Source organism: Nannospalax galili, unplaced genomic scaffold (assembly GCF_000622305.1).
Source record: "Nannospalax galili isolate Female #2095 unplaced genomic scaffold, S.galili_v1.0 scaffold264, whole genome shotgun sequence".
NCBI classification, from domain to species: Eukaryota; Metazoa; Chordata; class Mammalia; order Rodentia; family Spalacidae; genus Nannospalax; species Nannospalax galili.
Genome location: NW_008352391.1, coordinates 1828190 through 1855647, shown reverse-complemented (window position 1 = coordinate 1855647; position 27458 = coordinate 1828190). Strand labels below are relative to the sequence as shown.

At 41.7% G+C, this 27458-nt stretch overlaps 1 protein-coding gene across 1 annotated transcript in view; it reads left to right on the top strand.

Moving 5' to 3' along the window:
* Frem2 (FRAS1 related extracellular matrix 2) overlaps window positions 1-27458 on the top strand; it is a 171125-nt gene that overhangs the window by 97126 nt on the left and 46541 nt on the right. The window contains exon 7 of the mRNA XM_008849363.1: window positions 26983-27132. Coding sequence (XP_008847585.1) covers window positions 26983-27132 — 150 coding nt within the window. The remainder of the gene's footprint in view (window positions 1-26982; window positions 27133-27458) is intronic.

Sequence of the window (27458 nt, the reverse complement as noted above, 5' to 3'; positions counted from 1 at the left end):
ATATTCACCAATATGGCTATATAGAACTTTTTTTAAAGGTTTAATTGTTTTATTTTATTTTATTTATTTTATTTATTTTTATTTTATGTGTATGAGTGTATTGCCTGCATGTATGTAAGTGCACCTAGCAGAAGTCAGAAGAGGACGTTGGAATCTCTGGAACTGGAGTTACAGACAGTTGTTAGCCACCATGTGGGTTCTGGGAATCAAACGTAGGTCCTCTGTAAGAACAGCCAGTGCTCTTAGCTACTGAGCCATCTCTTCAGCCCCATCTAGAACTTTTTGATAGCTGTGCCTGTTTCTGTGCAAATAGGTATAACAAGTGAGGAGATGATTAGCAGACTCTTTCCTAACAAGGGAATAGAGCTCTTGTAAACTTATAACTTGTAGGAACCTGAATCTTCTAAAGAAAATTGATTCTGTGAAGCAAGGTTGTTAGGTTGTTCTTCTATGACGTTATAAAATGTTATATCTGGGCTGGAGAGATGACTCAGTGGTTAAGAGCAGTGGCTGCTTTTGCAAAAGACCTGTGTTCAAATTCCAGCACCCACATGGTGGCTAACAATCAACTGTAACTCCAATTCCCAGGGATCTGACACCCTCTTCTGACCTCTGAGGGCTTTGCACGACACAGGTGCACTTACGTACATGCAGGCAGTACACAGATACACATAAAATAAAAATAATAAAAAAGTAAGTAAAATGACATTTCTGTGGGTACTGAGTGAAGGCCTGAACTGGGGGGGGGGGGGACAACTACAGGAACTTCTCAACTTCTCTTACCAGTCAATGCCTGAAAAATCTCCACTAGGACCAAAGGGCTGTCTTTGCTGACTTTTAACTGTAGGAGTCTTAGATGGGGCCCTAGAGGTGCAGAAATACATCTGGCTAAGATCTGTGTTTCATTACTAAGAAACAGCTAAAACTGTCATTGTTTGGAGGGGAGCAGCATGTTATACATCAGTGATGTGTTTAAAGTTAAAACATGCAGATCTCCTAAGCACCCTTTATCAGTATCTTCAGCGCCCAGTCCTCAATAAAGTTACAGTTAAACACCACAATACTGGTTCCTTACAGGAGATATTAATTCAGTTGTAAGCACATTTCACTAACTTTTGCTATCTCTCTTTGGAAGTTAATTAAGGAACATTGGAAGCTAAATCCATTGTCTGCCTTTGTGTGACAACCCACAGGGTTTTTTGCTAAAGTGGCTGTCTTCCTTGACCTCCCTGGAAAAATCACCATGGCAGACAGAAACCAGGAGTATGTAAAAGGCAACATGGTGAGCCCTGTGGTAAATGGATCTCAGCTCAGGGCCTTTCAATGGCTTGTGACATCAGAAAAGCTTTTTCAACAGCAGGAACGCTTTACAAAAGAAAATCTTTCAGTGCTAAAGAAATACATTGTGGGCGATGTGTGGGTGAACTTTTCACTCATTTGGGCAAAGCTAAAAGACCTACTTACTGTCGTTTTTCATCTTAAATATAATTATTTACACTAATGTAAGCTCCAATTAAAGGATGGCAGCCAGGTTCAGGTTCATCTACATTAATAACTCACCAAAACAAACTTCTGTTCTGCACTGAGTATGGCTCAGTTAGAAAACTTTAAAACCAAGAAAAGGGAAAAATGAATTTCTAGATCAATGCATCCATTAATAGTGTCATACTGTTAATGGTACCTGGGTCAGTGAAAGCCAAAGGTACTGGTCAAGCTCCTGCTCTATGCTGGGCACAGCAGGAGGGACTGGATGACAGAGCATGAGCAGTGTTTCCCTGTGAGCAAGATGCTACATACAGCACCCTTTGACAACAATAATGAAATAAAACAGTCTAAATGAGACACACTGTGGTTCGGAAAAGTCCAAATCCATGCACGTGGAGTCTTTGTGACACTTAGTGTCACCTGTAAGGAATACAGAGACACTTAGGACTGTCAGTAATTCTACACCAATCAGACTTTCTTCCTGGGAAAGCCACCATTTTGCTCCAGCTTGTTTTCCTCTTCTGAAACATGAGCAGACTGTCACCTGGATGACTGAACCATACAGCATTTTTGTGAAAACTAAATAATATGATCTGTAGGAAAACAGAAGGCAGGCCTAAGGGTAACAGAGTCTGCAAAACCAGGTCGACGCACCCCACAGATCCCTTGATTAAACACAAGGTCTGAATTATTTGATAGAGAGCTCATGGAAGCGTTTTAATAAGAGTGTGAAATGATTAGATGTGATTAATTGAATGGTGGTGTAGATGGATGGAAATTGAAACCAAAACAGGAGCTGGGAGTGTAGGACCAGAAGGTGAAGCCAAAAACAACAAACCCTGGTATGACTAGGCCTTCACGTAAAGAGGAGGGTGATGAGGAATTAAAAATGTATATATCCAGAAAGTTTGTAAAGGAGATTCAAAGGATTGTCTTATTGATGGGAAGTTAGAAGGAGAGCCAGCCTAGAAAAAAGAAGTTGAAAATAGGTGAGAGGAGAAATTCATTTGAAACACTTGCTTCCTCCTGTTGGAGATTCAAGGAGAACAGGACAATAGGCCGGGGTAGATGCAGAGCTAAGTCCACCGCAGAGTGATGCTTTAAAGTCACACATCCAAAGATGACAGTCCAAATCAGGAGCATAGATACAAACTGCAAGGGAAGGCCAGTGGTGGTGACACATGCCTTTATTCACAGCACTCTGGAGGCAGAAGCAGGCAGATTGTGAGTTCAAAGCCAATCTGGTCTCCATAGTGACATAGTGAGTTCTAGAGAGGGCTACACAGTGAGACCCTGTCTCAAAAAAAAAGAACCTCCAAGGAACAGGAGAGGGGATAAAAGGTAAATTAATCCAGTTTGTGAACAGAGTAAAGAAAAGCTTCTAGAAAATATTTCTACTGATTTAATATACGGGCACATCTCTGCTATCTGTTGCAAGTAGCAATTATCACCTTTTACACAATAAAGGCTGTCTGAATACACAGCATGAAGTACATTATTGGACATTATACTGTCAAATAGGGAATGATTATAACAACCAAGGAGGAGGTGCATGACCGTACGAAAATAGTCCTACGGGAGCCTGAGACCTTTCTCATGTGAACTTACAGCAATAGTGTCAGCATGCACAAGACCCATGCAAACTTAAGCAGACAAAAACCCAGCACAGAACTGTGGAAATGAACAACAGGCCCCAATCTTAGTTGAAGAATTATTGGCAACTGATTACTGCTAGGTGAGAATGAACTTATCTTCTTAAAGGGAGGGACGCTAGATAAGCTGACTAGATCCCAGTGGATGAACATGCACTAAGGGACATCTGGGGACACTAACTTTACATGATAGGCCTTAACACAAATAAACTCCAGTAAGGGGGCGGGCTATGGGAGGGTGCCAAAGGGGAAGGAGTATAAAGATGATTTTCTTTAAGAAATACACAAACATTCATTAAAAATTAAAAAGAAAATAGGCCTGGAGGGGGGGGTGGTTGGAGAGATGGCTCAGTGGTTAAGGGCACTGATTGTTCTTGCAGAGAACCCAGGTTCAGTTTCCAGCATCCACAGGGCAGCTAACAACTGCCTGTAACTCCAGTTCCAGGGGATCCAATGTCCTCTTCTAGCCTCCAACACTCATATTCATAAAATAAAAATAAATAATTAAAAAATAATAATGATAAGGCCCCTTTGAGTCTTTTAAGCAGCTGGTTTTAAATGTTGCCACTTTTCTTTTTAAAATATTTTATTTATTATTTTTATTTTATGTGTATGCATGTATCGCATGCTTATAGGTAAGTACACCCATGTTGCGCAATGCTCACGGAGGACAGAAAAGGCTGGAACCAGAGTTATGAGCAATTGTTAGCTGCGATGTGGGTGCTGGGATTCGAACCCGGGTCTTCTACAAGAACAGCCAGTGCTCTTAACCACTGAGCCATCTCTCCAGCCCCTAAATGTTGCCACTTTTCAAAATAACTAAAAATTGAAACTGGGTCATTCCCAGTTTGCAAATGCATTCAGTTAAATTTAAACCACTTTCTAATAAAGACTCACTTTTGTATCTTGGTTTTATAATGGTATTGGGATAAGAGTTGCAGAAGGACAGCATGCACTCAATTTTAACAAACACATGGGTGGGAGAGGGCAGGCAGAAAAAGACCCCATGGATGTGAGTGAGCCATTCACTAAAGAGGAGGAAGGCCTAGAGCAGTAGGCTTGTCCAGGTTTGGCCTTTGCCTGTGCCCCCAGGGCCCCAATTCCCAACCCTCCTTCCTTAATTCTGGAACACACCTACAGCCAACAGGCAAACTGTGAAGGGGAAGTTCCCAAGGGAGGAGGGACACAGGTTAGAGGCAAATGAGCAAGGGACAAATCTTACAGGAGTGGAGTCCTTAACAACAGGGTACCTTTGATTCAGTCCCAAAAGACCTTGCTGCTGTGCTGCTGGGTAGTCCCCTAATCTTTCTGAAACTATGGGTATGATTCACTGTGCACCACAGAACAGACATTAAAGAGGTTTTTTTCCACCACACACACGCAAGTTTGGCAAGCAGCCACTTGAATCCCTCCTGTGAGTTGCATGAAAACATTTCATCACGATTACCAGAAAAGGCAAAGACTCCAGAACTCCTTATGAGGACAGCTAACCGTTTTGTATAATTTACACTGAACAATGACCTTCTTGCCCACAAAGAAAGTGGGCTCAGGGAACTGTGCCAAGAAGTAGGACCCGGTTTACCCAGGAGTGAGCGCTCTTGTTCATGGAGCATAAATCTGCAGGCATGGGATCTACTGGAGTGACTCAAGGCTGGTATATTGCATATGATCTGTGCACAGTATTAACTTATAGCTTCAATTTCCAGGGTTTTAAGCTAAGGATATGGTGTACTTACCTCTTACTTGAATTATTTCATTTAACACACCAGTTCAATCTTTTTGAACAAGATTGTGTCATGTCTTGGTTTCATCATTCAGGTTTGGTTAAGATGGAACAGCTAAGATGGAGCAGCTGGTGAGCACTGAGCCAATGTGCCCACAGCAGCCAAGACATTAGGCTATATAGTCCACTGTAGATTATACTGCCAGTGTGTGTGTTGAACATACACTGCTGCCTTCTGATTCTATACTGTAAGAATCCCTTTGTGGTCACCATGATTATACAGGGGAGAAAAGCGTCCCCTAAGGGTTCTTTGTCTCATTCATAAAAGAATTTAAGAGTGGACTTGAATGGAAGCTTTAGGACAGTTTTATTAGAATTCAAAGAAAAATCCTCAGGGCAGGCAAGCTGTAAATCTCAGCAGCTGCCTTGAGGAGGAGAGTGGAGGGGAGAAGGAAGAAAAGCCATGAAGCCATGCTGCTTTAGAGCCTGCATGGAGCTCAGACTTGTGGTGGGCTGGCAGCCACATGGTGGGGAGAAGGAAGCTTTAGAGGAAAAGGAAAGAAATAGGAGATGCTGGGACAGGCCAGAGTGTTAGAGAAAGCACGCTTACAAAAAAAGGATATGAGAAAGAAGAGGAAAGATTGTGCTTTTCTGAAGAATTCAGAAAAGCCGGCAGACTTACAGAGACCTCAAGTCTGTGGCGGGGTCCAGAACCTCTGCCCTAAAAATCGGGGTTCCAGGCAGGAAAGAGTTCACACTCTCATTAACCCACTAGGTATTCCACCCATCTATTTAACATGACTTAGGGCGAACCCACCTTCGGGGGGGGGGGGGGGAGGCTACGACCAGGTGATTAACCAGTGAAGCTAGAACAGTGGATATTCCAACAGATAAACTAGAGGTTTTATTTTTTTGACCAGTTAATCTTATGGGGCTTTTTGCTACTCCAACACTAACAGAGAACTTTGCAAGGTAGCTGTGCATTCTTTTACATGTACACAGCATCCTAGAACAATTAAAATGTTGTAAATGTTACAATAACTCATAAATGAGCTATTCTAGTTCACTGTTGACCAATCGTAATCCCTCCAGGAACATTAGGGAGAGCACATTAGTGCAGCTCGCTGCGTGAGACAAGGCACAGCATTGCCTTCAGCACACCATTTAGGAAACCAGCCAGCAGAGGCCTTTGTCTTTGTGTCACTGGGGTTTGACTCTTGTCAGGTTCTTATGCATAAACACTGTCTACTGTTTGTTTTGTCTCTTTCATAGTAACACTGTCTGCCTGATACCCATCTCTTTCAAACAGGAGAGCAGTTTCTGGCTATACCAATCTTGTAGACATCAAAAGGATAAATATCACTAATTTATCATCATTAAAATCCTGGAAGCAGATCACTAAACATTTATAGGACCCTAAAGACCTCCGACACTGACAAATTCTAAATTTAATGGTAAAAGTCCTATAAATAGCTGAAGCCACTTCTTAAACACTAGACTTTAGAATTTATAAGCATAGAGCTATTGGGAGAAAAGTTGTAATAAAAGCTATAGGGGGCTGGGGAGATGGCTCCGTGGTTAGGAGGACATACTGCTCTTGTAGAGAGCCTGAGTTTAGTTCCTTCCACCCATATAGGGCAACTCACAATCACCTGTAACACCAGTTCAGAAGATTGAACTCCCTCTTCTGGCCTTCTTGGGCACTGTACTTGTGCACAAATCCACATGCACATATGAACAAAAATACTTAAAACTAAAATGCGTAAAAAGTTGAAAATTGTAAAGCTTTTTAAAAAATATCATCAGCTTCAGAAAAATCCTAATTATCTGCTGTAGCAAGGATCTAATATGTCCTTTTGTTGAAATCGTAAAACATAAAAAAATTGTTAATAAACCCAAAGCTATAACTTTGCTGGAACAGAGCACTTCAGAGTCTTGGCTCCCAAGCCCCAGCAATGAACACACCATCTAGAGTCTACAGAGTACTGCCACAGACCCACGTGGATACTGCTGTGTGTTTAGCTCATCTGGACACTGGACAATGATGCACCTACAATCTCTTATTCAAAACCTGCTTCATGGAGCTGGAGAGATGGCTCAGCTGTTAAGAGCACTGACGCTCTTGCAGGGGACTTGCATTTGATTCACAGCACCCACATGGAGGCTAACAACTGTCTGTAACTCCAGTTCCAAGGGATTCGACACCCTCTTCTTACCTCCACGGGCATTGCAGGACACAGAGGCACTTACATACATGCAGGCAATATACTCGTATACATAAAATTTAAAAAAAGAAAAGAAAATCAAAACATGCTTCATAAGATCCAGGTGGGACACAGCAACATCTCCATTTATGATGCTGGTATTTTTCTTAAAAATCAAGAAAAATTAGAATAAATGTATTATTATCTGATACGATGATATACTACTGATTATTGGAGAGGTGAATCCTTTGGTTTGCCTCTTGTAAAACCAGAACTACTCCTTTTGTTTCTTCTTACAGTGCCCCCATTTCTCTGTATTATCTTCCTTTTTACAAATAGAAGCTACTTTTCACAGGAGGCATATAGATCATATGTTTTCTGTAAGAAGGTCTTCATCCCATCTGACCAAACCACTTGAATCCCCCTTTCCTCCTTTATTCCCAAGTCATGAATCTTATACATACTTGTTTTGTAATTGGCCTTAAATCTTCCTTAAAATGGCACAGCACTGCCACTGGCTGAGGAAGACGCAGATGCCCAGTTGTCTTAGTTTGCTTTTCCTTTGCTGTGTTAAATACCATGAACAAAAGCAAATTGGGAAGGAAAGGGTTTATTTCATCTTACAGGTTACAGTCCATTGTTGAGGGACGCCAAGGCAGAACTCAAGGCAGGAGCTTGAGCAGAAACCATGGAGGAGAGCTGCTTCCTGGCTTAGTTCTAGGCTCACATTCAGCTACCTTTCTTACACAGCCCAGGCCCTCTTGCCTAGGGATGACACCACCCACAGTGGGCTGGATCCTCCTGCATCAATCAGCAGTCAAGAAAATGCTCCCAAAGACATGCCCACAGGCCAGTCTGATGGGGGACTTTTCTCAACTGAGGCTCCCTCTTCCCAAGTGTGTCAACTGGCAGCCAAAATTAGTTGTCAATGCAGGTAGCATCATTTGATAAAATCAATGAAGTACACCCTACTACAAATAACCAGCATACTTAGTTAGTGATTATAAAATTTAGCTAAAACTAAAAGTGCCTTCTTTCTGTGAGCCATTTGTAATACATTGAAGCAATTAAAATTATGGATAAAACTTTCCCTTCACATTGTGGAGATTTCAAAAACCATGCTAATCTTTTCTCTAAGACACAGGTCTTTATTCTATGTTCCTGAAACACTTGTAATAGTACACAGTCAGCCCTCCATAACCTTGGGTTCCATATCTTCAAACCTAACCATACACAGGCTAAAAATATTCTGAAATAATTGCATTTATGCTGAACACACACAGAATGGCTTTCACTGTCTTTGGTCTTTAAACGATATTAGTAAAACAACTACTGATAGCATTTATGTGTGCTCAGTACTTAGTAATCTGTGGATGATTTAAAGTATGTGAATGTGTGTAGGTTATATACAAGCCTACTTACTCTATAGGAGACTTGAGTGACTGTGGAGTTTTGTACTGTGGGTCACAGTAATTGAAAGCAAACTAGAACACAGTGCATTTACCAAATCCATTGGTAGGGATATCAGGTCAACAAAAGCAGGGAAGCTTTTGCAGTGGGTTTCAGATGCTATCTTATTCTTAGCTTTGGAGGTGGTGGAAGCTAATGTCTGTTAAATTAATATATTCTAAAGGTTTATCTGATAGCCAAAATGGCTCAGTGGTTAAGAACACTTGCTGTTCTTCCAGAGAACCCAGGCTCTATTCTCAGCACCCACATGTTGGCTAATAACCAGTTAACTCCTGACACCCTTTTCTGAACTCTGTGGGGCATGGCACTTACATACTTGCAGGCAAAACACTCATACACATAAAATAAAAGTAATATAATATTTTTTAAAGAAAAAATAGTCAAAAGGATATTATGTCAGATACAGAGGTTGGTGATAATTGGAAATTAAGGGGGAAAAAGATATCCCCAGATAATTTTGGCTTTCCACCTGCAACATTATGACTCTCTGCTATCAATAAGTCCAAGTCAGTCAGTGCAGACTTTCCAACACAGATGTGGCGTTTTTCAGGGAACTTAACTTCAGAGTGTCCACCACAGGTCCTGCAAACAATATTCCACAGATAAAAGGTGGCTGTACATCCATGCCTTGTTAGAATGTTTGCTGAACGTTTTTATTGTTCCAAACACTGCAAGAGTGACAGAGGCTGAGAATTTACTCTGCCCTCACTTTGCATATTTGCTGGGCCTCTATTAAATGGTAGACAGACCTGGAGTGGTGAGTGGATCAGCCCTGTCAATGGAGAAGTAGAAGCAGAAGATAAACTGATGCCATGTGGCAAATAAGGCCAGGCTCACCATTGCAAGCTTCCTTAAGATCTTGAAATTTGGCCTTGGCCTCCAAGAAGACTTCCCTTCCTCCAGGAATAGAATTGTCATTGAGTCATTCTGATTGGCAACTGGTAAACTGATGGGTGTTGTAATGTGTCCCTAAGGCTATGAGTCTCTGTTTTATGAAACTAACTTCACTGTTGGGGGTAGTGTTGCTCTGGGCCAAGTCAGTAATCCCTGTCTCTAATCACATTTCTATGAAAAGAAATACAGTGGTTGATAGTTTTTACAGAATGCTTTTTAGAAAGTGAGATTACGGGCACTGTGAGAGAAACATAGCTTCTTTTTTTTTTCAACACATTGCAGGGCTGAATTAGATCTCAGCTTCCATCTCCCCGGGGTATTTCACAAGCATTCAGTTTCACAGTCACAGGAAGTGTGCCACAAAGCTGAAGATCTCTGGTCAAAATGCCAACAAGGTGCTCATTCTAATTTTCTTTTTATAAGAATCACCCTCATTCAGAGGGGGTAGTTTTCAGCTCTGTTCACTGCCAGGGAAAGCTTCAAAAAATAAATAAACAGGAAAAGCCCCAGAGTCCCCAGAGTCCCTTTACTACAAGATGATCCTGTGGGTCTGTGGGTCTGCGCCTCTGCATGTGATCTCCCGTCTTAGTAAATGGGGGCTACCTAGACTCCCCAGGAGAGTAAAAAGAGGCACAGAGATGTGAGGCCACTTTCCAAGGGTCTGTCCTCCTGACAAGTCTAATGTATGTTTTCACTGACCTTGATCCTGAGCACATATTTTCAAGTTCTTTTTGATGTTGGTAAACTTACCTAGTTATGTGCCCTGGACCTGATTCAACAGCCATTAGCAGGAGAAGGCCTTTGATTAACTCCCTGAGGACAGAAAATTATTACTTTGTTCAAAACATTTTCTCCCTTGGCTTTTCTAGAAAAGGAAAACTCAAAATGTTTTTAATTGCGTTATAATTACAGAAAACCCAGGAAATTAGGTGTAGATGAAAATGGTTCTTGTCTTCTTTTTCTTTATAAAGACTAGAAGAACAGGCAGACAGGCACTGTTCTAGTTTGTTTCCCTGTTGCTGTGATAAAATACTGACCAAACCCAGCTTGGGGAGGTAAACTGGGTTTGGCTTACAGATTACAGGCCTTTGCTGAGGGAAGCCGAGGCAGGAATTGGAGGCAGGAGCCTGGAGGCAGGTACCAAAGCAGAGACCACGGAAGAATGCGGAAGAATGCCGCGTACTGGCTTGCTCCCCATGCCTTGCTTAGCTGCTTTTCTTTTATAACCCAAGCCCACCTGCCCAGGGAGAGGCACCACTCACAGTGGGCTAGGGCTCCCACATCAACCAGCAATCAAGAAAATACCCCACAGGCATGCCTACAAGCCAGTATAATGGAAGCAATTCTTTAACTGAGGTTCCCTCTTCCCAAGTGACTCCAGTTTGTGTCAAGTTGACAAACACAGAGCAACCCAGGTACCATGATACCTTGGACCCTGAAAGAAATCAAAGCAAATCCCTGCACCCTGGTCTCCGCCCCCCACCCCCCATATTCCTAATCTTAGTGAATGCCTCTAACTGGACTAGGCTCCCTGTGCTTGCTATCCACCCCAAATCCTTTTTCTTTTTTAGATCTCTGTGGTATGTCCTTATTGTTTTTCTTCATCTGGACTGCCACCACATATCCAAGTCAGCTTCAGATGATTCCTAGATGCCTGCACTTGCTCTCTATAATCTCAGTCCATCCATCCTCCATACCCCTAAGTGCACATCACATCAGGTCCCTCCCTTTCTTAAAACTGAGCACACCTTTCGCTTGATAACTTCCAGGATGAAGTTCCAATCCCAAGGTCCTGCGTAGCCTGCCCACTGCTACTGCCACCTGCTTTCCTAGTTCACTCTGTCTCCTCACCCCAAGCACCATGCCACATCATGCCTAAGTGTGCAGTCCCCAAGCTTGCCAGGCTGTCCACACATCCACACTGCTGCTTCCACTCCATCTCGCTCCTCGTCCTTCTCCTGACCAACTCACATGAATGCTTCAGAATCCAGCTACTTGTGATAGTAGGATGTCACAACCCTCTTACTTTCCTTTGAAAGAAAACACAATGAACACAGAGAAAAGGCAAGAGCTAAGAACCAAGAGACACTGGCGTCACTTCAAAAAATAAAGACTTGCAGTATACACTGGAGTTTTGTAGGGAAAAGAGCTGTGGTGCCTGGGAGTGTTTCTAGAGTATTTTGGAGAATGAAGTCAAACCTCGTGCGTTTCAAAATCAACAGGAGCTGGCAATGTGAAGATAGCAGGTAGAGCCAAGTTAAGATCCAGACAAAAAGAAGCAAGGAGAAACTTGAAAATCAAACAGTAGAGGCTGTGGGGGTGGGTGGAAGGGTGGTACTGTGGAGGGAGAGTCTTCAGGATGCTTTTATGCAGATGAGAAAGAGCAAGAGGAGAGATACACTTCTGTGGGATGAATAGAGCAGGGACATTAGGTAGCACACTCCAAGCAGAATTCCTTTGTATTTGGAGAGGTGAGATGTGCTTGTGTGATCATAGTGCCTGCTCAATATGTCCCATCCTGGCTCTGTGTTACCAAAAAAAAAAATCATGAGACAATAACTTAACTCTTCTCTGCCCCAATCTGCATATAACAGCCTCTACCTCATAGGATGGTATGAATTCATGTATCTCTATCTAAAGCTGGCATGATTATTGACAAAATATCTGCGCAATGGTGTACTTGTTTTCAACTGCTAGATCAGGAACTTAAGAAACAAGGGCTTGCCGGAACAGTCTCCATAGCATAGAGCAAAGTGCCTGACTCTGAACAGGTGTTCCACAAATAGGTAATAAATGGGTGGGCAAAAACATAGAGACAGGGCAACAATATCTTTCTTAATATCCTTGCTATTAGTTATTGTTTGGTGATAAAAATTCTGACAGAGAGCTGCAAGGTGGCTCAGTGTGTAAAGGTCCTTGCTGCAAGGCTGGCAACTGGCATCCACACGATGAAAGCAGAAAAACAATTCCCATAAGTTGTCTTCTGACCTCTACTCACACACCATAACGTTTACACATACAACCCCATATGCATATATACACACACAAAATAGATAAAAATATGATTTTTAACTCACATAGAAAGTATAACTTTATTTAAAAATGATTGAAGTTAATCCTTCAAAGAACAAAATATGTGCTTTGCAAGTTCCTTAGATCTCCGAGTCCTCCTTTAAACATCAGTGGTTAGTCTCCCACCAAATGGCTACAGGCATTGTGACTGCTCTAGAAGGTTCTGTCCACTCTAGCTCATAGTCAGCTGTTAGAGGAGGCAGCTTCACGGTGACATTTTATTTATCTGAACACTAATAGTCTTATTAACATGGCTTTTAAGTTTCCCCATGTAGCAGTTTGGGAAGCTATCCAATCCCATTTCCCAGCCTTCTCTCTGTACTGCCTTCCAACCCCATGACCTGCAGGGCCATGAGTCAAGTGTTAAACTGAGGGCTGCTCTTTAGTCTAGGAGACGTTTCGACTTTATATTTTAATTTTTGTGGTCCCCATAAGTTACATGATTAAAAAAGGAAATAGTTGTAAATCAAATAGTTTAAAATATTTTATTTATTATTTTTATTTTATGGGTATGCGTGTATTGCTTACATGTGTAAGCACACCCGTGTTGTGCAATGCCCACAGAGATTGGAAGAGGGTATTGGATCCCCCAGAAATGGAGTTATGGATGATTGTTAGCCTCCATGTGGGTGCTGGGAACTGAACCCAGGTCTTCTGTAAGAATAGCCAGTGCTCTTAACTGCCAAACCATCTCTCCAGCCCCATAGTTTAAGTGATTAAGCAAAATATTAGCTTAGGAGCTACTGAGTACGTGTCATCTGAATATGAGAAATCAGACTAAAATGATATTGCCCACAAGAGACAAGAATGACTTTCTAACTCTCACTTCTTTCTCTTAGAGAAGCAACTGTTTTCCTTCCAAAAAGGAAGGTGTGAGTGGGTGGCCTGAGTATAAATGGGAAAAATAGCTTCAAGTAGGAAGTACTGACACAAATAGTTCAGATACCTATGGAGGGCGCAGAGTGACAGACCAGAAAGCACAGTGACCTGACTCTTTGTGAAGACCCAAAGTAATGGCTTACCCAGCATCGGGCTATGCACACTGACCTGAGGTCTAGTGCCCATGACACGAGAAGGCAGTTCCTCTGCTGGCAGCTCCTTCTGAGCAGGAGAGCCCCAGAAGGATTCTGATAAGAAAGGAGAGTGTTCCTTTCAGCCTGGAACACAATGGTTTCAGCTGTTTATTCTGGACCCTCTCCCCAGCCTGGCAGCCAGCAGGCGCATTTCAAGAGTCATTTGTTAAGCAGTCTGTGTCAATGTTATTTCCTGTTCCAGTGTCAGCCACGGGCTTTTATTCTGGAGACCTCACACAGACTGTGTTCGGCACGTTATTAGTCAGTCTTTCTTCCTTCAGCTGTTGAGATTCCCAAAGAAATCATCCTCATGTCAGTCTTTGTTGATTCTGAAAACATAAAATTTGCTTTAGTCAGCAGATATAAAAAATGTGTGTCACTTCTGATTGGTGATTTCTGGAGCAGTTACAGTAGGTGGCACAGCTCGTTCTTTCCCTGTGCCTCTCCTTGATTTTTGAGATGTGCATGAGAAATGCATTTCTACAACTTAACACAGATGCACATAACATTCCTATTTTCTCTTTGATAGAAGATCAGTTCCTCCCTTTTTGCTCAAGCCACTTCTCATTACACATCTTGAAAGAAAAGACTCAAAAATGTAAACATCTAAGTATATTTATTGGTCCAGCTATTTAAAGGTTTTCAAAGAAATTGTTACTTAATGAAAGAAGTACAAATTGTACGATATTGCTGTGCCATGTGCTTGCACCACGGACAAGCTAGGTGGCAAGTTATTTAACCTCTCTGGGGCTCAACTTGATTTGGTCTGTAAACAGCAGGTAAACATAACCACCTTGGAAGACGTTAGAAATAATTACCTTTTGAAGCACTGGAGGCAGCAACTTGACAGCAAAGGGTCTAGAGATTTTGATATGACCTGCAGAGGCAAACACTCAGTAAATGCAGCTGTTGCGTCATGCAGTATTATTACTCTTGAAGGAACTACAGTGTTAATTGGAGTCTTCTCCCATGTAAGATGAACCTACGACAAAAAGGACTCTTTAAGATCAGACAGTTGGAAACGGCGCAGTCTTAGCTCAAGTCCCCATCAGTTTCTGATGGCCTCTAAGCATCAGCCTTTGTGCTTCCGATTGGAGTTCACGTGTGAGCAGCACATGTGTATTAGTTACGTTTTGTTGCTGTGACAAAACAGTGTGACCAAAAGCGACTTATAGAAGAAAGAGATGCCAGGGAACTTACCGCAGCTGGAGGCCAGCATAGTGGCAGCAGCAGGAAGCTAAGAGCTCCCATGTCCAACCACATGCAGAAAGCAGAGAGTGAACCAGAAGTGGGATGAGGCTATAAACCTTCAAAGCCCAAAGAACTGGGGTTCTGGAGAGATGGCTCAGCTGCTAAGAGCACTGGATACTCTTGCAGAGAACACTGGTTCGGTTCCCTGCACCCACCTGGTGATTAACCACCTCCCATAACTCCATTTCCAGGGGATCCTATGCCCTCTTCTGGCCTCCACAGGTGGTGCACTCAAATACATGCAGACAAAACACTCATACATAAAAAATAAAAATAAATAAATAACAGTTTTTTAAAAGTTCAACCCCAGCAACATACTTCTTCCAGCAGACTGCACCTCCTAAAGATTCCAAGACTTCCCAAACAGCGCCACCAACTGGGGACCCAGCGTTCAAACACCTGAGCCTATGGGCACGTTTCTCATTCCCACCACCACAGTATGATTCCTGCCTTTAGACAGATCACTCTGCTGGGGAGATGGGTTTGTGGATGGGTTGTTTGAATTCAGCATAGAAAGTGCAAAGTGAAAGGTGGAGAAAGCCAGCTTGTTGACTGTTAGCTGGAGGATGGTCATACATAAGAATGGAAAGAGGCAACCTTTGTAAGACCTCAAACTTCTACATAATGGTAGTTTTGAAAGTGCAATAACCAGTCTGGTCCCTTTTCTAACCCACTGTGAAATGCCAGGGCCTCTCAAGAGTAAAAGATGTTTTAAGGATGTTAATAAGAAAGGACAGACTTTCCGCATGATAGCATTTTTTTCTTAAATCCATTATTTTGAGATTATGTTTAAAGGACAGAGCTGTACAGGTTAACTCTTGTTCAATAATAAGAGTTTTAATTACAAAATATTTACACAAGAACTAAACAGAGGTACATCAACTAAATGGTGAAAGTCTGGTCATCTTGTTCCCCAAAACCACAATTTTCATTGAAACCACATTAATTTGATGTGTCTTTCCATACATACAGTTGCATATACACAGTTTTTGGTTTGGTTTTGTTTTAATGAGAGGTAGTTATTACTACAGAGAAGTAGCAGCTTTGGTCTTGAACTTTTGGATCTGTTTCCTTATCTGTAAATGGTGATAATAATTTCTACTTAAAAGTGGTACCAGCCTCTGTTATGAAGATTGAGAGAGTGCTTAGAAAAGTTGAGGCATTCTGAAAATACATTGGTTATTGTTACTAGTGATCATATACATACTGTCTTATGACAGTGCTTCACCCACTGCACCATGAAAAGCTTTTCAGAGAATGTGCATAAGGCCTGTTCATTCTTTTAAATACCACACAGTCTATGTGGCTATGTTTAATAATCTCCTTTTGATGGACAGTTAGGTTGATTTTAGATCTTTTGTGAAATCCCACACATGCTGTAGTAACTTCACTTCCTAAGTGAGTAAAGAATTCATCCCATTTTTGATTAAATGAATTATGTCAGTACAGTCTGAAAACTGGAAAATATACACAAGTTTGGAAAGAAATTAATTTTACCCACATCAAAAACTTGGCTCCTCTCCATCTGTGATTCACTTCTGACATCTGCTCCTCCTTTGTCTCTGCTTTTCTCTTGTAAAATAGACATAATGTTGACTAAATACGTTTTAAACTAGTTTTCCCAAATAATTATATTCATGACTGTAAACTGAATTATATTATCTCTGCCAAAATCTAAATAATGCTCTCCTCCGTATTCACAACCACACAAAATAATTGTGTGATTTTATCTGCCATCAAAGGAAGGCCCACAGGTACAGAAGGAGCATGTTAATAGACAGATATTCTTACTTTGGGAATTTTAAAGAAATACATCCAATAGGAGCATCAGAAAAGCTAGTTCATGAAAGCAAGGAGAATAAATGGCTCTTTGGAGAAGTCAGATGGTGCGGTGACTGTGTGGAGGTGTCCACAGCTAGAAAGCTGCTCAGCTGATAAAGCTGGGCATCACATGGTCCACTTTGATGTTGTCCCCCTCCACGTGTAATTGACCACAAAGCATTGCCACTCTATTTCTAAAGCACGTCTCAAATCTTCCCTCTTCTGTTGCCATAGCTAAGGGCCTTCTGCTGCCTAGCTGACTCCACTGGTGGGCACTTACTTTTTGAAGAGTTCTGCAGCTTTGGGTCTGGCCCCTTCCATCAGTCCACTGTGCACTTAGCATTCTCTTTATTGCAATCCAAGTTCTGATCATGCCCTTTCAAGGGTAAGGGTCAGCAGTGACCCCCCCTTTCCTCAGTTGTTAGCATGGAGTCCCTGGCTCTCACGTCCACTTCCATCATCACCTTTTGCCCACTCTCAGCCATGTCACAACCTCTTCCCTTCTCCTGAGATGCTCTTTCCTTTTGCCCCTGTCCAGCCCAGCTCAGTCTGCAAGGCCAGCTCGCAGTTCTTCCCTGGGTCACTGTTGAGTGGGATGCCACCCTCTCAGAACCTCTGCCTAGTAGCAACTGTCACCTTGTTCAGTGCTGGGTTCCTGCTCCCTCACATCAACTGTTGAAGGGCAGCACCTGATTCTTAGACTTCCATATGCTCGTTGTTCACCTGAGACCCTTTTAAATCTGTGACTGCCAGGAATTTTGACTTTGCTCATTGAGGTCAAATGGCCATAGTGTGCATTTCAAATACTTGCCAAGGTCTTGTAGTGCAGACCTGTGATCAGCTTTGGGAAATGTTGCCACCGAAAAAAATGTGTTTAGGGGACTGGAGAGATGGCTCAGCAATGAAGCACTGGCTGCTTTTGCATAGGACCCAGGTTTGGTTCCCAGCACCCACGTGGCGGCTAACAACCATCCGTAACTCCAGTTCCCTCTTCTGACCTCTGTGGGCATTGCACAATATGGGTACACTTACACACATGCAGGCAATATACTCATACACATAAAAATAATAAATAAAATATTTTTAAGTGTTTAGGACACCTTATGTGCATGTATGAAATTCTCAATAAAAATTTTTTTAAAGTTAAAAAAATGTTAGGAAATCCTAAATTGTACCCCACTGAGTTGAGTTACAATTAGTGAGTGTGCCATCAACAAGTTTTTCTTCCCTTCCTTTGTTTATGGATTCAGAATAATATGGGAAAAATAATTGATTAAATAAACTTTGGGGTTGGCAGGATGGCCCAGCAGGTAAAAGCACATGTCATACAAGTCTGATCATCTGAGTTTGGTCCCAGATCATGAGGTAAAAGGAGAGAACCAACTTCTAAAAGTCATCCCTGATCTCTACATGCAAACTGTGATAAGTACACACCTTGCACTCACAATATACATACACAGGAATAATGATAATAATAATAACAATAATTTGAAAAACATTTTAAAATGTCTTTTAAAAAGACTCTCAGAAGGAAGTATGACAAGATTTGTTGACGTGAAGAACACTTGTGCCAGGCCTGGTGGTGCAAGACAGTAATCCAGGCTACTCCAAAGATGAGGCAGGAGGATCACAAGTTTATGACCTGTCTAGGCTAAAGAGTGAGTTCAAGGACAGCCTGGGAAACTTAGTAGGACCTTGTCTCAAAATTAAAAAAACAAAAAAGAAGAGAGGGATGGGAGCTGGATGAAGAGATGGCTCAGTGGTTAAGAGCACTGGCTGCTCTCCCAGAGGACCTGTGTTTGAGTCCCAGCACCCACACAGCGGCTAACAGCTGTCTGTAACCCCAGTTCCAGGGGATCCAACGCCCTCTTCTGGCCTCTGCAGGATTTGCATGACTTGGGTGCACTTACATACATGCAGGCAAAGCGCCCATACACATAAAATAAAGATAAAAATTTTTTTTTAATTACAAAGAATGATGGGAGTATAGCTTAGCAGTAGAGTGCTTGCCTAATGTCCACAGGTTCTAGTTTCCAATCCCCAATACTGCAGGAAAAAAAGAAAAGAATGCTTATATCACAGGTGGTAATGCATACCTGTAATCTCAGCACTCAGGAGGTAGAGGAAGGAGGATGGAATTTTGAGGACAACCTGGGGTACAGAATGAGAATCTGACTCAAAAAAATTAGATAAATAAGTAAATAAACAATAATAAAAACAAGACTGGAGATATAGCTCATAGAAGGCTTACCTAACATGCACAAGGCCATGGGTTTGACCCCCAGCAACACACACAAACACATGTGCACAGGAGATACATACACACACCCCATTCATAAAGCTTCGTTACATGCAACTGGATGGTTTTTGTTGAGTGTGACAGTTAAATTTCATTTTAAATTTATGTTGAGTTTTGGAGTGAGTTTTGGAGTGAACTTTCATTAGTAATCAACTCCGATAACATTATCTGTAGGGAGAAAGGCTCACCACTCACTGTATATTCTCCACTGAGATCTGTGGAAGGTTCCCCTGTTATTGGCATGCCAAGTATGTGCTGACCTCTATATTCTCTCTGAGGAAGTATCATTGGCAAGAAAAAGAAATGTCGAAGCACGCCTTTGTAAACTCTCCCTTCAAATATACATTTGAACTTCAGTTTTTCATTAAGAACTTTTTTTTGAGACAGGGTCTCCCTGTAGCCCCAGCTGGCCTGGAACTCACTATGTAGACCAGGCTGGCCTTGAATTCACAGAGATCTGCCTGCCTCTGCCTCCCAAGTTCTGCGGTTTAAACTGTGTGCCACCATGCCTGGCAGCAGGTGTTTTATAAATGTCCTGCGCTATTATTTTGTAATTCAATTTCATCAGCTGTTTTGAATGGAAAAAGTCATTCACTTACATTTACTCCAATAGTGGAAACCTTTGGAGCTGCTTATTTGGTATGTGGATTTTGCTGTCTTTGCATCTGCCTCCTTCTTGGTTTCTTGTCCTATTGAGAGTGTTGTCCGTACTCTGAGTTTTCATTCATTGCTGTTTTCTGTTGTTTGGGTGCACAGCCATGATAGTTTTAACCAAGGCATTAACTGCCGGTCTAACAAGGCCAGTTCCTTAGAAAAAGAGGTCAGTAAACCAGCTGGCTGCCCAGGCTCCTGGAAGTCCTGTGTTTGAAACCTCCTGACCACTGCTTCTGTTTTTAGTTTTAGCATTGAATGGGGAAGTATCAGTCCTGCCTGTGGCTTCTCTTTTATCTGAAGTTATCCGTGTAGGGTGGACTTTATTGCTTTCTCTGTTCAGCGTTGTCTTGCCCACACAGACCTCTGAATTTACTGTAGTTGTGTTTTCATTAGTGCTTCATGGTGTCTCTGTGGGTGGCTGAAACCTCTTCATCCTTCATGCCTGAAAAATCTGACTTTTATCTTCATTCTTGAATTATGTTTTGGTTTGTTTTTCTATGATGGTGTCAAGACTTGATTCACTGTGTGTCCACAGATCACCAGAAACACATCTGTGGTTTGACTTGCTAGTATGGCACTGCATTCTTTTGAAAGCCCTCTCACTTGGAGCTTGGTTTCTGCTTTCCTTAACAAAGTACAGCAATGATACAGAAAATACATTTAAAGCTACTGAAAGGAAATAGCAGATTATCTTTAATTTCACTCTATGATAGATAATAATAAAGCTAAGTAGAAAGAATCAATACAGTATCACAGAGCCAACTTGGACATCAGTATTCAATTAGAATACTTTTACCTGGGAATATATTTGGATGGAGAGAGAGAGAGTCCGTTTTTATGAAAAAAATCTCCATCTGTCTTTTTGTTTATTGCAGTTCTGGGGCTCCAAACCGAAGCCCTTGCTCATGCCAAGCAGGTGCTCTGCTACTGAGCTACAGCCTAGGTTCAAGAAGTATGTTTTAATCAATGCCCTTCTGGTGGATTTTGGGCTTCTTTCCAATGGTTCTTCATACAAATGAACGAAGTACAATCGACACCCCTCTTTATGTATCTTTTCCAAATCTCCAAATAGTGAATTTCTGGGTAAAACCCTTGTCCATTAAAATCATATGGACTCTTCTTGGCCTCCCCCCAATGCCGGCCCCATGCCTACATGGGCTTCATCATTTCTCTCATGTGTGGTTTTGGGAAAATCTATGGATCTTCCTTTTAAGGGGAGGAGGGTATTTTGAAACAGGGGCTCTATGTAGCCCCAGCTGGCCTAGAACTCATTACGTAGACCAGGTTGGCCTCCATCTCACAGAGATCCACCTGCCTCTGCCTCTTGAGTGCTGCGATTAAAGGCATGTGCCACCACACCCGGCCCCTCTGGATCTTTTTGATCTTCTATTGTCTTACCTGTGAAAGGATGGATGTAATATATACCTCAGAATGACGATGAAGCCAAAGTCAGATCATGGGATTGAAGACAAGTGTGGCATCCAGCAGCTAGATTATTGTTGCTAAAAACACTGAAGTGAGATAAAGCAGTGGTAGGTGGCTGCCGCCGTGGGATGTCTACAGAGACCCCACCAGCATGAGTGGGGACTGTGCGGAGGCAAATACTCATCTTCTGTAAGCCTAGGAAGCAGGGTGGGGATCTGGATCTTCCTTCAGTTTTACTCTGAGCCAAAACTGCTTTAAAAATTGTCTTGAAGGGCTGGAGAGATGGCTCCGTGTTTAAGAGCAGAGGCTGTTCTTACAGAAGACCTGGTTTCAAATGCGCGCACCCACATGGCAGCTAACAACCGTTCATAACTCTAGTTCCAGGGGATCTAATGTCCTCCAAGGGCACTGCATGACATGGGTGCACTTACACACATGCAGGCATAACACTCATACACATAAAATGAAAATTAATTAATAATTAATTAAAGTTTAAAAACAAGTACATGAAAATAAAAATTGTCTTGGAAGAACAAGTGCTGGTACCGGAAGGCTCCTGCTGAGATTCCTGTCAGAGAATTTGCAAGAAACCCTAGAATATGTATTTTATATCTCTTTGGACAGTTCTAATTACCATCCAACCGGGGAACAATAGGAAGAAATGTGTGCAAAGTCCCATCTCTGAGGCACCTTCACTCCTCCTTTTCTGTGTGACCCGCCGTGTCAGAAGGGCAGCCCTACAAAGTCATTTTCTGGCACGTGCTCCTTCCGAAGGTCCTGTACTGCCGGTGCCTGGTGCTAAGGGTGCGTCTGGCTCACAGGGACACACACGTTTATTCAATTGCAGTAGGCAATGAATGAGCTTGTTTCACTTGTTACTAACTCATCCTACAGACACTCTTTGAGTACCTGTTGATTGCCAGATGTTGATGGAGCTAAGTGTCAAGAAAATACAGGTGAATAAAAAAGCTTAATTCAGCCCGTACGAGCTGACACAGAGGGAAAGCAGAGTGGTTCCCGTGTAAGTGTCTTCTTAAGGGAAGACTGAAACATGAGTTAGTGTTACCCAGACGAGGAGGGGGAGCTGTGCTTTACAGCAGCAGAAGCTGGGAGTGGTGCACACAAGACATTCCACACACTGGTTACCCCGGAGCAGAAGGCAGATGGAGGCCAGGAACCTCAGTGACTTGTAGACCATAATGAAGAGTTTAAGAATGAGCCTAAGAACAGTGATGTATATTGGTAGTGGGGGGTGCTTTATATTTTATTTATTTTATTTTATGTCTATAAGTGTATTGCCTGCATGTGTATGAGTGCACCCATGTCATGTAATGCTGGAAGAGGTCATAAGACAGCATCCGATCCCCTGGAACTGGAATTATGGATGGTTGTTAGCCACCATGTGGATACTGAGACTCGAACCTGGATCCTCTGCAAGAGCAGTCAGTGCTCTTAACTGCTGAGCCATCTCTCCAGTCCCCAGTTTTTCAGGAAGGGGATAAGTATAGTGATCCTGCTTTGCAGCTGCCCGTTTGTATCAAGAGCCTCTTTACCCAGTTCTTGGGAGAATTCAGACATTGGGTGATGCTACCTACATCTGGGTAAGGGGCTGTGTGACCCAAGGGAGAAATCTTGGAGTTGTTTTGACTTGAATGTGAACTTCCCCCAAAGGTTCATGTGCTTGAACACTCGTCCCCAGCTAGTGGCATTTTTTTGAAAGGTTGTGGAACCTGTGAGAGGTGGAGGCTAGCTGGAGGAACTGTCATTGGGGGTAGGTCTTGAGGTTTGGTAGCCTGGCTCCATTTTCTCTTCACTCTCTGTTGCTGACTGTGGAGGAATCTCACATTCCTGCCACCATACCTGAAACTGTATGCCAAATTAAACCATCCTTCCTTAAGCTTCTTCTTGTTAAATATTTTATCGTTGCAAGGAGAAAACTAATCCAGGGGTCGAAATGACCTTCTCCACTCTGTTTCAGAGAAATTGACCTTGACATGTCTGTGGGAAGTGAGTGGGAATAATGAATAAGTTATACAGGTGGAAATCTTTGAAGAAGAGAGATCTGAGTTGAAGACAAGTTGGGAATGCTCTTTTGTATTATTTTCAGCACTAAATGCAAAGAGCCCATCAAGGCTTTCGTTCCATTCAGTTTTAAGCAAACATGTTAGTTGGAGCCACAAAGCTTACTTGATTGATGGCCTCCATACACATGAGTAAATAAGATTTGGCTCCAGATAGCAATTACGACCGGCACCTTCTTCTTTCATCTCAGGAGACACAATGAAATTGTAAACATCAATCCAGACACCAAAAAGGATAAATAAACAAAAAGTTCACTTTTCCCCCTGGGAACAAAACTTGAATTATTTACCTTTGTCTCTTTTGCAGCTGTGTGTGTGCCAAGCCTTCTCTTCCACATTTGCAAAAGCAAATGTGATTCTACCTCCCCCATGTGAAACGAAAGTGTCTACAATGTAGGAAGTCTGATTAATGCTTAATGAGCTGAAATAGTCTCTTTCCATCAGTGCCTTGCCCTCTGCCCTTGAGTTAAATGTGTAACACCACAAAGGATAATGAGTAGAGTCTGACTTCCTTTAGGAATTTCATACACTCTAACTACACCGTTTGAGAGCTTCCCTTGTGAGGCTATCATAAAATTTGATTATGACTTATCTGTCCTGGGCAGAGAGAATAAACAGCATTATGTACTGTCATCTGAGAGGAATGGAGTGACGAGGAATGTCTGGCTTTAGTGTTATATGGGTGGAGGCTGCAGGCTGCCTGACTTGACTTGAGCATCCTTCTTCCCAGTAATAACAGCCACTGACTTTTCTCCATTAAGTCTGTGAACTTAACTGTAGTTCAAGGCTCGGTGTGTATTTAAGAATTAACTTAAGGAATTGATTGGATCTTTTTGAAATTGCTTTAGGTTGTAATATGAGTATGTCCCTGACTCATCTGCAAAAGTCTTCAGTTAATGTTTACAAAAACTAAGTTTGCCAAAGAGGGTCTGTAAAGTCTTCCTTATTACAACTAATGATTTGCTAGCACAGAGCAGTTAGTCTGGCCTTTGCATAGGCATCTTCAGCTGTTGGCCAACTTGTCCCACCCATCTGTCCTTTTACCTCTTCGGGACCTGTTAAAATGTTCCAGGAACATCATGGTATGTTTTCCAAGTGGTGTCTGTGACTCATTTATATGCATAAAATTTTTGCCCCAATAATAACAATTATAAACCACATGCAAAGTTTAAGTATATAGGAAAAATGATGAGAAATTAAAATGTAATCATAAGAGTTTTTAGTTTATTTCACCTATGCTGAAAAGCTACAAAGGTACTGATACTTACCTCTTTTTTTTTTTTTAATTTGTGAAATAAGAAGCTAGGCAGTTACATTATAGGATTTTTTTTATTGCTGCTGGGTTTTTTTATGTTTTAGAAACTGTTATGTTTTAGTCACCTTAAATTTTAACTGCAATAATTGCAATGTATTATTTGGCCAAATTTCCTGTTATTCTCAGTGGAGCAAAGAGAGGGAGAGAAATCATATAAATAACATATATTGATCATTGAAAGCTTCATTTTAGAGATGTAGTTAACTATCTTTCCTAACTCCTACTAGTGCTTTATATAATAGAAGAATTATAATTAAGGTTCTGTTTCTATGCCTCCTCCTCTTCACCGAAGGCAACAATATGCCATGTAATTGGTAATGTGTTAATTCTGCTGGTATCATTTATGCAGCTGAATAATTATGGACTTATTATGTATGCCATGTCTCCCGCAACACACATATGTACAACATGCATGCACATATGTACATATATATGTATATGTGGGACAAGTGTCTATAGGTGGTAAATATTATTATTAATATTTATTCTGAATGACAAGTTGGATAAAAGTACCCGGAGTATTACATGAGACTCCTCTTTCTTTTCATATGTGAACTATATATTAATCTATATACTTGACAAGATGTATTGAACACCTCAGTGTTGTGTGTTTGCACTCACTCATGAGGTTTTACTCGGTTTCATTTCTAATCTGTATCTGTGAGGATTGGGGAGCGAGGATGTAACTTTGTTAAACAGAAAGTCCTACCTTACTGCATTTCACCACTCGTGTTTGAAAACCTAATTTGTATGATGTGAGGAATGTAGAGGTTTGGAAAGCTCACTTCTTGAAGGCAAGTGAGCAAGCCCCCATGATAATTATGAAAACCTTTTAGAAGGCAAGCTGGGGTGCCTAGTTCAGCCATCTGGTTGGAATGTGTATTTTGGGGGCTCTCTCTGCACCTTTGCCCTTGCTTAGAAGTGAAAAATGTAAGGAATGTATTGGCTGATAGTCCAGGTCTGCTTGCCTGGATTTGTAAGATAGCACTTCTGTCTGTACACACACTCACTTGTCCTGGCACTGTCCAATTTGAAAGGCTAACAGGGAGGTAAACTGTGTTGCAGGCAGATTTATCAGCCCTGAACCAAAATATGCAAACATTTCCAAGATTAGTTTCATATTTTTTAAGAGGTCAGGGGAGCTAGACGTTTTGAACCATGCCCACCAAGTAAAGGAGCAAAGGAAACAAGCGTTTGCAAATTTGAATACAGGTAATTAATTTGCCACAAGCAAATAAAGGCTTCAACTTGAGCAGCTCACAAAGATTGCCTTTGACTTTCTCCGTGGCTTTGTTTTGTTATGTGTGCTGGGCTGGATCCCCAGGGCCTTGTGCATGTCAGACAAGTGCTCCATCAACCCATCCCTACCCAGTGGCTTTCTGAGCCATTGCTAGAGGGTTCACTTCACTTTGTTTATTTGGGAGTTCGGTCTAGTTCTCTGAAACATCACAGCATCTCTTTAATGATGCTAAGGAGCGAGGGTTGGAGCTGTAACTGTTCTTAGATAACTTTTGAATCTTGTAAAACCAATGGGAAATAATTAGAATATTTCCCATCTAAGGGTTATTTCCCTTACACTCAATTATTTTACTTTTGCTAATGACTGCTTATGAAATAAGCTCACAATTGGGAACGTTTTGTGATTTCCCATGAGGCTATCTGTATTTTATAGTAAGTATTGTGAAAAATATTGTCAGTCTATCTCTTAGTTTTCCTTAGTTATCTGTTACACTTCCGAACTCTCACCACTGTATCACAAAGGAAATTATTGGTCACCAGGAGGTTCAGATAGGAAAGAATATCTACATCAATTCAAATTCATTATCAACACAGAAGAAAAAAGAGCTTCCAAAGCAGGTGCCCTTACATTCATGAGGCCTAATGCTAACCTCTTCACATGAGCTTATTTGTTTAGTGAAACCTCGATTTGTATAGAGGATGCCCCAAATTCCATAAGTAACCAGCAATCGGCTCTGGTCTCCCTGAAGTCTTAGGAACTGATAATTGTTTTATACAAGTCTGGTTATGCCAATAGATTCTAATCCAGGTGGTTAAAAACAAACTCAAATACTGTGAATTAAACAAATCCAGTGGGTCAGAAGATGGCATGGTGCAACTATCATTTCTCTGTCCCAATGTAGAGACTTGGTGAGAGATGATAAAATGAGCACTCAGGCAGAACTTGAAAAATAAAACCAGCCTTATGTGGTGCATTTCATTTGACTGTACCTGGATGCTCAATGATAGAGCAGTTTCTTGGCAAACATGGGGCTCAATCCCCAACACCATCAAAACAAAGCAAAGTGTAAAGATAGTCTCATATACAGGAGACAGACTCGGATGAGAAGGTTCCATTAGGAACTGTACCACGTGTATTCTCATTTTTGAGCAATGGTAGTCTGACCTGAAAACTGCACAGACATATAGACTAAAGAGATGTTAACTTGTGCAAAAGAAACATGATGATGAAATGAGATGCACCAGGCTTTTTGCCGTCATCTCAGTAGCATTTTGTGTGAAGAGCCAAAAGTGACAGCAATGGTTTCTGTTCCATTGTCAACAGAGCCTGTCTTCTACTTCGGTGATGTTGAGTATTCTGTGGATGAGAGTGCTGGTTACGTGGAGGTACGTGTATGGAGGACTGGCACCGACCTCTCCAGGCCCTCCAGTGTCACCGTGAGATCCCAGAAAACAGAGCCTCCCTCTGCAGAAGGTGAGCAGTCTCCTACACCAGGCGTTTTGATTGTTATATAACCTTCAGCTAACACGACACAAAGTACTTCACAGCCAAAGCAGCTCTTACTGAAACATTCTAGATGGATTCTCTTTTCCCAGAAATTATTACTATAAATAATAAATTGCTTTCTTTAGTTTCATTTCTCTCTGTCCATACCTCCAACTCTGATTTGAACTTCATTCTTAAAAATGAATAATTTGGCTAAACAAATGTTAACTGGACACCCGCAAGAGGCACAAGGTTAGTTCACTGTATTCAGACTTTGTTTGAAAACACCGTCCTCTACTAGGCAAATCTGATGT